This window comes from Anas acuta, chromosome 2 (assembly GCF_963932015.1).
Source record: "Anas acuta chromosome 2, bAnaAcu1.1, whole genome shotgun sequence".
NCBI classification, from domain to species: domain Eukaryota; kingdom Metazoa; phylum Chordata; class Aves; order Anseriformes; family Anatidae; genus Anas; species Anas acuta.
In genome coordinates, this window is record NC_088980.1 from 134,140,739 (window position 1) to 134,151,724 (window position 10,986).

Genomic DNA, 10,986 nt, shown 5'->3' on the forward strand with positions numbered 1-10,986 from the left:
ATATTTTACCCCTAGATAAATCCCCAAACTTTTTTTTCTACCCCTAAAACTCTTTTCCTGCCCCTTTAATCATCCCCTCAGCAGAGGCGGTTTTGGGCAAACACTCAGCAAGCTCATTCCTTTCCAGAGTGTTTGGTGGAAACAAGCTGCAGTATGAGATGTGGAAGGCAGTTCTCATCTTAAGGTGTCTCCTGTTCTCGCAAGGAAGACAAGCTGTCAGGCTAGAGGTTTGCTTTTCTTGAGCTATCTGTTGGCAAAGTGAAATGGCTCTACATCTACCTGGAACTCGGAGATGTGCCCACATAACACAGTATAGTCAGGAGGAAAATCTGTGCTAATATCATTATTTCCAACATAAATTGAGGTTCAGGTCATGCCGTGCCAGCTGATGTTTTCTGTCCTTGAACGTAACATTTCACTTAATTTTGTCTCCAAAATAGGGACAACAGTACTTATCTACATTTCTGACGTGTTTTCAGACTCGGGGCCAGATACCTTTTTTAAGAATGACTTATTTTTATCTCTGACACCACAACTCCAGTTGCTCATAAGGGACACCGTACACAAATAGCTTTCAGGCTGTGGGTGATTCTTGCTTTGTGATTTAGGTTGCTAAGTAGCCTCTGTGTTCAGAGACACAAGGAATCCTCCTGATAGTTGTGGTGCAGCAATCTTCACGAGCATCCAAAATATTTTCTCAAGTTGAAAGAATTCTTAGGGATTTCCTGCTGAGGCTCAAAGGCAGTCATATATTTTATTTATTTTATTACAAGGCATGTAAGTAAAAACTTGCATATCTGAAAAAAAAAAAAAAGATATCAGATAGAAAACAGTAATAAAATTAACATTATTGTTTTAAGAAACTTGGTAATAAATACATTTCCCCTCAACATTAAAATGCTTGTTATTTTGCATGACAATAAATACAGCATAGCTCTAGCATAGAGAAAAGCCAAGACTAGATACAAGAAGTCCATGTGGTTTCTTAAAAAAGCTCAGGTGATTTATAAAGGTTTGGCATCTTGCACTTGATGTACTTTGATACAACTTGTGCTTTAATTTTATATTTACCGTGGTTTTTAAACAGTCCCATAAAATGGAAATATGAGAGGAAAATTTGATTGATTACAGGATTTTGCCTTTAAATATTTTCAAAGTAAGAGATGTGTAAACTCATTGAAACCAATCCTTGAAATAATAAAAACAAGTGGCTTGGTGGCTATTCTACAGAAATGCAAATTTTTTAGCTGCGGGTGCTCAAACCTGACCAGCCAACTGGCAGAGGACCAATCCCTGGTCAGTTCCTCAATTCTTTACACAATTTAAAAAAAAAAAAAAAGAGAGAGAGAAAAAGAAAGGAAAGAATAATGACAGTGAAAAAGAGTAAAGAAAGCAATATTTACTTCCCAAGTGATGACAGTTTGAGGTTCTTAAGCTATTATCCAAAGCTGAGAGGAGAAGCAATAGGTATATCCCAGAACACTTCCCAGCATAACTTTGGGTCGTTCTGGTCTATACTTTTAAAACTACCAACATAAAAAGAAAGAGATATTTCCATGCACTGTGCTGTTCTTATGCCAGCACGTATCATCACAATCACAACTGTGAATCTAAGTCATTTTCATAACCCAATCTAATATAGATTGATTATTTCCCACAACATCGTTAGGTAATGTCCACAAAATGCCACAAGCTCTGGCAGAGTCCAATGTTCTTAAAGTACTGATAAGTCATGGCAAGACTTGGACTTGAGTTTGAAGGCCATATTCTTGTTGTTCTTGGCAACTATTTTGCCCCAGAACCGCCTGGCTTTCTTCGGGATGCTCTCCCTCCGCTTCTGGTAAGCCAGCCTCTTCTCGTTCTTTTCCTTGCTGTCCCTCCGGAGCCGGACTTGCCGCACGATGCCTTCAAAGAGCTCCTTCACGTTGTGCTGCACGGCTGCCGAGGTCTCGATGAACTTGCAGTCGAACACAACGGCGCATGCTCGGCCCTCTGCAAAATCGCAACGGGGACATGTCATGAGATGTCACGAGCCTGGGAGGGAGACAGCACAGATGCGGGCTGCCACGTGCAGGGAGCCAGCACCACCGGGGAATTCCTCGAGCCTAATATAGCCAGGGATAAGTCTTTAATCATCTAATGCTGCCTGGTAGGCCATGATTCATCTGGTCTGTGTCACACTCCCTTCTCAGCAAGGGGGGGTCAGTCTCCCTGTGGAGAAGCCCAGTCCTTGTCATCAGCTGTGAAGGAAGGGAGCCGGGGCTGGCTGACGTGCTGAGACATCAAGGGGGGAGAGCTCAGCCATAACTCAAAATCACCTGGTCACCTCGTGTGCAGACTCCCCCAGGTCACCTTAAAGGACAGTGGCAGTGCCAGCCACGTGTACAGGAGGCAGGACCCTATCCCCTCCACAGAAACCAGGGTCTTCAGACGGTATCAGTTTTGGTGTGAAATTGTACAAAAGTCCTTCAATAAAGGCAGAACTATGCCTATAAATTCAGAGGTACATGTGAAATCACTGTCCTTATCCTTAACTGCCCGAACATACACTAACCTTAGCAGCCTTCTTTTACATGCAAGCCAATTTATGCTGTCTCCTGTCTTGGTGTGAACTCATCGCCAGGATGACTAAAATGACACTAACCAATCTGCCATCTTTCAAAGGATTTTTCAAGTGGGCCAGAGAGGCATGAGAAGGAAAATAGTCATCTCTGGGCTCCCGAGTTTGAACTTCAGTTCAAACTCTTCACTTAGAGCAATTGTGACAGGGGCTAGAGGGACTGTGCATATCCCCAGTGAAACAAAAGCCTAGTTCAACTGGGAAATAAAAAAGCAGAACAGCTGCAGAGAAAGGAATGCTGAGCTGAGGAACCCATGTTTCTTGTTGGCTCTGGCCAAGATGAGATTATCTAATACACCACTGTGTGTTGTGTTAAGCCACCTAAACCTCAGGGAGGACTGTCTAAGAAGAGATTTTACTGACTGAAGAGCTTGAGGGTTGGCAGCAGCTTTCCTGGTGGTCTCTCTGTTCCTTTTTATAGGCTTAAGACTCCCTGTGCTTTGGGTGCAGGGCACAGGCTGTTTATTTATCCCTCTACATGCAGCAGAGGGAGGACTGCTGTAGCATCCCAGAGCAAGGCACCAAGGAGAGCTGTCCTGGAAGGCGGTGAAGTGCTTGCCCAGGTTAGTGAAATGAAAAGTGAGAGGGAATTTTAACTCATCAAGTAGTAAAATGTCTGAGAGGATAAGGAACTCATTAAACAAGGAGAAAATCTTTGACATCAGAAAAAAAAAAGGGGGGGGTTCATAAATGTATTGGAAACCCAAGGGGTTTCCAGCTACCAGAGCAATCTCATTTTGCAGTGGTCTTATGCTAGGAGCTGGAAGAGAAACAATTCAAACTGCTTTTATGATGGAACTTAAATTTGGGAAAAGGATTGCTGAAAAAAATGGTAGACCCTCCCCAGTCCTTTGTCAGCTGTTCCTCTGTTGCTTTATTGCTCTCTTACTGCCTGGTCCCAATCACAGTGTGCTCCCTCAGCCAGAGCTCCCTATGTTGCTCAAAAGCTATTACATGACTCTTAAATTTTGTGTAGTTTTTATCCTCATCGTTCTCCTTACCTGCCACTGAAACTTCGCGGCACCTGACAAGGTCGCTTTTGTTGCCAACCAAAATAATGGGAATATCTTCTTTCTGGCGAGCTCTGCGGAGCTCTATTCTGAGTTCGGAGGCCTTCTCAAAGCTTGCTCGGTCTGTGATGGAGTAGACAATCAGGTATGCATCTCCCACTTTCATGCAGTGGTCTCGAATCCATTCTCCTTCACGCTGTTCAAACGAAATGGTCAGACAATGTTATGCCCCGAACAGGTTTTACTCAGAAAATATAACATTAGCAAATCCAAATACATTCCTGCTGTAGCTGCACTGGGCATGGTTTGAATCACGGTTGTACTAAAAGCCATTCCAAAGTGGTGACCATATGAATACTTCATCACAAAGGAGGGTAAAACTTGCCCCGGATAATTCATTGTGTTGGATTTAGGCTGGAATGAACATGGTCTGGAAAATGGCTTGAATGTTCTGTTTTATCATTAAAAAAATAAAGGCTTGCTCTTCTCAGGCTCACACTATAGAGCTATTAGGCATGCTTGGCTTGCTGCAGGGAGGGGATTGATCCTGTATCTTCCCTTATGCTGAACTATGAAAAACACTTTCTTTCTGAATAGGTACCTACTTTTTCTATTAACACTCATCTATATGCACTTTTCTTTTGGCATGTGATTGGCGTATGTAAATAAAAGTACCTTATTATCCCACATGTCCAGCAGTATAATGGTCGCACTCTCCCCATCCACCATCAGGGTTCTTTCATACGTGTCTTCTGGAAAGAAAATCAGAAATGTCGGTAATACATTATTTTGTGGCATCATGTACATTATAAAAAAAAAAAACAAATAGTTGACTATGTATAATTTGTTCACAGTTCAAGTTATTGAGCCAAGTTTTGTGCTGGCTCACATTCAGTTCTTTCCTCATTTCCATCAGCACTAAACCTGCCCTCTGCTCATTACTGGTTGTCTAACTTTCCATGATATATGAAGGAGACAGAGAGATCAGGAAACGAAATGTTCATTATTTAGGTCGATATTCTCTTTATCTTATGTGGGAGAGAGAAAATAGAACCAGTGGAAGAAATAACCAAAGGCTGAACATTTGCCCCATGGGAGCAGCGGAGTCCAGCGAGGCTGAGTAATGGAAAATATTTGCTTTCTCTTTAGCAGGGACAGTTTACGGGTGAACAGTCACTGCTGCGGAGAGCAATACAGTTAACAGCCTACCAAGCAAAGAGGACAGGGGGTTGTGAGACGGGAGCTGTTGAGTTTTAGGGAGACCGAAACGACTGCTGCATCCCATTTCTTTCCCATTTCACAGCTTCCCACATTACCTTTGATGTCAAAAAGCAAAGGAGTCAACAAACCACAGAAGATAATTATTTTGTGCCGAAACCACAAAAACTCATATCTAGATTATAAACACCACATGACTAAGTTCTGCTTAGATCAGTGTTTGTGTGTGTGTGTGTGGCTGTTTCCACTCAATCACAATCAATCCGTGATGTTAAATCTCAATCTAGCTTCCACTTCAAATACTATCTTCCTTCTTCTCCCCCAAATCCAGGGACATTTAGATGAGCAGTATGGGGTTTGCACCTATCCTGAGTCCTGTGTTGCTGGTCAGTGAAAAATATTGGGCTTAGGGTTTCTGAGTGTACCACACCTTTCATGGCACTGGGTCAGGGATCTGTCCCAACCACACTTGTAGACAGAGCCATGTCTTAACTCTTGAGTCATAAAACTTCTGCTGGTTATTAGCGGAGTGAACTTTCCCCTACATTGTAATCACAGGCTTTCCTCAAAGCCAGGAATCTACATCCATGCAGAAGAATCAGCCAAAAGTATTCCACATTTAAAATAAAATCAAACTTTGTAAACAAGAGCTCAGGTTTGGCACAGCTTAAAGTAGAGGGGATCAAAATACAGAGCTAATCAAGGGGAGCCCTTTCCATTGTAGGCCCAAGAGCATGACATCTGTGATTGTGAGTTTGATTAATCTCACTGCCAGTAGCAAAACTACTCCAACAAAGCAGCTGTATTCCCTCTGTGAATTGGCTGTCCTGAAACCATCAGCTCTTGTAATAATATTTCCACTTTGCAAGCTAAAGTTTGGAGTTTCTTCAACTGATCAAGCATCTGCATGGGAACAAGCTCCATAGGCAGCAGAGGACAACATTTAGAGGACTGCTTTGTTCTCTGTGACACAGGGAGGGGCTACAAATACATAACCACACTCCTTGAAAATGGTGTGCCCCAAATGGTCATACTCAGCAATGATTTGCACCTTGGACAATCCTAAGGAACTTCTATAGGGTACAAAAGACACTGAAAGTGAGCAATTAGTTCATCTCAAGCTTATTTTGAAGCCGACATTAATAAATAAATAAATAATAGGAGAAATACAACAACAGCAAGTTTTCTGATACCTCCAATGAGCTGACCTTGAAAATCTGTCATGGCTACACTCCAAGCAATAGTTCTGGGAGTGCAAGTGAGGGAAGAAACCACACTGCTTTGCATGGAGGAGAAGGAAACCATCTGACAAGTATGCAAAGTAAATCAGCTGTGTTTTCTGAATGATTGCCCAAGGGTCCTAACCAGGTTGCTGGAGCAGCACTAGGAAAGGTTTTATCAGAGATATTGCAGGTGGTGATGCTGATGGAATTTCAGGAAAAGCCAGTGGAAGGTGAAGGCAAAGCCTGCCTGAATTACTGACCCAGGGTCACAGCACTGTGGGGAACGTCAGATTCCCCAAAGGCACAAAGAGCTGTACCTCCAGTCTGGGAGAAGCAAGAAGGTGGCTCCTACCTTCCTAGCCCTGGGCTATATTAAATCCAAGCTGTGTTAAATCCTGGCATTAAAAAAAAAAAAAAAAAAAAAAAAAAAAGTCTGTTTTTGCTCCACTGAAGACTGGAAGAGAAGCCCAGAAACTCTCTGTGCTTCTGTGCTAGCACAGGCACTGACACACCAGGAAGGGATATGGGAGAGAAGAGAAAACTCCGATGTGTTGACTAGCAAAACCACCCAGCAATTTGCAAGTCCTCCCAAGGTGACAGCACCTGTGTCCTTAGGGCCACAGCAGACTTCTGTCATGGCACAACCCTTCTCCCACCACATCCCCTGCACAGTATGCCTTACAGCTGGGTGCCATGCATTAGCTGCTCTTTGGGACTAAGGAAGGTTTCACAATCCTCAGAAATGCAGACGAAAATAGCAAGGGGAAAGCATTCATGAAAACCCTACAGCTTCTGACTTTTCCCCCAGTTTGGGCAACGGAAATTTCCCTACAGTGCTGAAGCATCTTTATCTATTTTTTTCCTGGGGGAACCCAACCTGTGCAAGGAGCATGAAGGAGGGGTAGGCATATTTACTCAAACTCCATACAGCCTACACTGAGGCAACGCATTTATATATAAGACTGAGATGACTTCTAATGGCAAAAGTTTTTGAGGTGATTGAAGGACTGGGCAGGGTTTTTTTTTATTTTATTTTATTTTTCATTATGTTTTATTTCTAAGCACTGCACTCTCATAGACCGTGAGGATTTCCAGTGGTTTTCCCTGCCTTATAGAAAGCTGGAGGTGACCCCACGGAGCCTTCAATGACACAAGTGTTGGACCAGCATGAAAGCTGAACGGCTTCAAACAGGTATTTTGAAATGAAAGAGCATGAGAATCTGTATTGTTCTCTTTCAGAGGCTTTAAAGAGAGTTGGAGAGCATCTTACTCTATGGAGCTTGTTCTGCTTAGTTTTGACAATCAGATTCAAACATTTGCTGCATCAATTTTAGTTTAAACGGCCTCTCTGATTTTCTGTGCCAGTTTCTGCTGACAGGGCCCATTGCAAGCAAGCACAAACACCCCAGAGCACAAGGACCTACCTCCCAACACCTCGCAGTCGCTGTCGATGCTGTCGTGTACCCCCGCGAAGATGTTGGCCAGCGACGACTTGCCCACGCCGTGCTCCCCGATCAGCACCACCCGGTAGCAATTGCTGCCAGACTCAGAGGAGATGACAGAGTCGGACGACTCCGAGGACCAGCTCCTTCTGTAGTACTCGTCGGGGCTGATGGTGTATCTCTTCTGTGCGTTGTACTCGTTGGAGTCCTTCTGGACCAGCAGGTTCTTGCCATCAGCGGGGATGCTCCACCGCTGCTGCTGCTGCTGCAGGCTGCTGGTGTGGGTGCGACGCATGGTAACGTTGTTGAGGGTCATTTTTTACCCCTGGTGAGAAATACGGAAATCACACTTGGTACCCACAAAACAAATGCACTAGCACCCTCGTGTTAACTCAAGGCAGCACGTCCTGCTCTTGTATCCAGTATACAACAGAAGAAAATTGAGGCTTTGCACTCTTTCGCAGTTGCTGGTATGCAAAGAAATATTTCTAGTTAGTGAGTCAGAGGCTTTTTCCTAGGGATGATGCCACCCTCACATGCTAAATCCTATCCTTTACAAGCTCACTGCGGTGCTAGGTGCAGCCCAGCCTGGGGGAGGCATGGGGAGGACCAGAGCACACACAGTGCTGCATCCCTGCCGGGACAGCCCTGCAGGCACCGCTCCCTACCCTTCGTGGCTGCCTGGGGGCAAGCAGAGGGACCAGTCCCAGCTGCCTCCAGCTAACAAACTCAGAAAACCCTCATAAGAAAAGAAAGCCAAGCAAGGAAGCCTTGCTGTGGTAGGATGGATTTGGGTCTCCCCTATGGCAGGACAATGACTGCTCCAGGTGGTGGCTTTCTGGCTGCTAAAAGGAGGGACGCAGCCAAGCCCGATGGCTTTTCTGAGGAGGTACAGGTTTGAGCTACTACAGGAGGTAGCACTGGGAGAAGCAGCTCATAAATTTAAAGATATTAAATCAACAGCTTCATTTACTGCACAATTGGCTAAATAGGTTAGCTCTTCCTGTCCAAGCATGGCTCTTAATTACATTTTATGTAGCAAACTCTATTTTGCCTTGGTTGGAGTCAGAGGACAGTGATGTCATTCCCACTGGCCAACAGCTACCATTTTTAGGAAAGTTACTTTGATGCATTCCAGTTCCCAAAGTGATAGTTATTTAGACATTTTGCTTTTTCTTTCCCCCTTTTATATATATACACACATATATATATATATGAAGTTTCTCAGCTCTCTTCTCCATATTAGTAGGCAGGATAAATGCCCATAAAATTCACCAGATCACTTCCAAACTTGAATAATAAATGGTGAATGAAAAAAAAAAAGTACAGCAACACATCAAAACAACACATACAAGTCGCTGGTCCACTTCACACACCACTCTCTGAAAACTTCTCAGAAAAAGCACACGGCAGGTCAGAGAACAAACCAACAAACAGCACTGTCTGAGCTTAGTACAACATATGCAATATTTCTCTGTGATGCACAGTGCTGAGAGGCAAAATTAGATCTAACTGGAGACCAGGCAGCAAGCAGGCTGCTTCACAAATGAAGTGAATTATTAACCACAATTTAATTTAAAATTTTTTTTGGAGTTTCCCTGCTTAAAAGATCAGGTGAGAAAAGCCAGCTCTAATTCAGCCACACAGCAACACCTAAAGATAAGTTTCAATAAACAATCCCCGAGCAGCCTCACTCACGATCATCTAATGATTTCTTCTCCAGCAAACTACCATCCCTTAGCTAAGCAAATCCTAGCGAGACCAAGGCTTATAAGGCACAATTGCACATCGTGGTCCGAGTGCAGGCTGGTTTTGGTGCCACAAGCTGCCTGGAGCTTGTTGAGATCTAGCAAATTAGGCACTACACACCGCACACAACCCAGGGCACCTCGTCCAGCAGTGTCTTACTTGTGCCTGGCTCCTGCTCGCAGTCTGCTCGCGCTGCCCTCCTCTCCCCGTAGACCGTGCTACACCGCGCTGCTCTGCCCAAGTAAATCCTCTCCCGCTTACGGGCTGCCTCTTTAATTCCCTCTCGGCAAACCTGGTTTATATTAAGCCCATCTGATCAGAGACAGGGCTTTTCCGTGACGTGGTCGGCCTTTCCATACAACAGCCAGCCCCCAGCTGGGAGGAAGCAGACATGCAGAAGAGCAAAAACTTACAAACAGGCTCAAAAGACTTACTTGAAATCATATGATTGGCTTAGTACTGCCAGCAAAACAAACACATTTGGGTCTTACACGATGAAAACAGGAAAGTGGAAAAACACATAATAATACGTGCCCGTCCACCTCAGTTTTTCAAGTAAATGCTATTAAAATCGATTATGTTTTGAAAATGACACATCTCATTAATGCATAAAATGCTGTAAATGTAGGATGTTCTCTGTCTGCAAAATGCAGCTGACTCCCTGCTGGACAAAATGATTCTTTGGAATAAGGTATCTGAATGTTATTTCACAATTGCATCACAAATAAGAATATTACCCTCTTGTTGTTTTTTTAAATCTAATTTATACAATCCTATTTTTCTCTGTTGACTTCCAAGTCACTGCACCCAGTTTTCTGACCTGCATAACCAGCTCCTAGTTCTGCTCCTATTGCTTTCCACTATCAAGGGCTTGCCAAAACACCTGGCCTCACACTGAGCATTGCTCCAGCAGGATGCTGGCACTGGAAAAGATGTATGAGCACTAGCGGGCACAAAGTCTGGGCAGCGTAGTTCTGATTCTGCCTGTAGTTTATTAGGAGAGACGAATCTATGGTGTATGTGCCATAAAACAAGTGCCTGCTCCTTAAATTTTTATCATCTCATAACTCCTTGGCAGAAGAAAAAAAGAGTAAATCCAAAGCCATAATGTATGCCCCTGGGTGACACTTCTAACAAATGTGGAAATTACTTCTGGATTAACAGAGAAAAAATAATAAACATCCACAAACCACTTGGTAGGCACAGCACTGGTTACACAGAAAATTATGGAAAACGCCTACAGTTTTCCCTTATTTTAACAAACTCCTAGTTTTTCTCCTGCCCTCTGCATTCCCCCCTCCTTCCCTCCCAGATGAACTGCTGACAATCCCTCGCCTTGCACTTAGGAACTCTGAAACATTTCACTTCTGAGCAGAGGAAGGAGCATTTTGTTTCGTGGTGCCATTCTCCTCTGTTCCCTGTGAGCAAGCTGCAGAGGGAAACAACCTCCGGTTGCTGCCCAGCACTTACGGTGCAGAGCTCTATATTTTCATGCCTTGCTTAAACCCTGTCTAGTGGATAGATAGTGGACCTTTATGACATTCTTCCATTGAAATATGCCTGCTTTCTTCCCCCTTTGCCTCTGTTGTCCTCTTGCATCTTTCATGAGGATTTTCAGGGATCTCCTGAGCCCAGCCTCAAGGAGCCAAGAGCGTTTCCCAAAGTCATGCACATTCATCAGTGCATGTGGAAATTAGTCAGAGGTACCGAGGGGAGGATGCAAA

General features: G+C 43.9%; 1 protein-coding gene across 1 annotated transcript; it reads right to left on the reverse strand.

Moving 5' to 3' along the window:
* Window positions 1-729: 729 nt before the first annotated feature.
* GEM (GTP binding protein overexpressed in skeletal muscle) lies at window positions 730-9,587 on the reverse strand. The gene is made up of 5 exons (XM_068672262.1): window positions 9,422-9,587; window positions 7,496-7,838; window positions 4,306-4,382; window positions 3,622-3,826; window positions 730-1,992 (listed from the first exon to the last, which is right to left on the reverse strand). The coding sequence occupies exons 2-5, from the start codon at window positions 7,827-7,829 to the stop codon at window positions 1,715-1,717; spliced, it is 894 nt and encodes a 297-aa protein (XP_068528363.1). The 5' UTR covers window positions 7,830-7,838; window positions 9,422-9,587; the 3' UTR covers window positions 730-1,714.
* Between the last annotated feature and the right edge of the window lie 1,399 nt (window positions 9,588-10,986).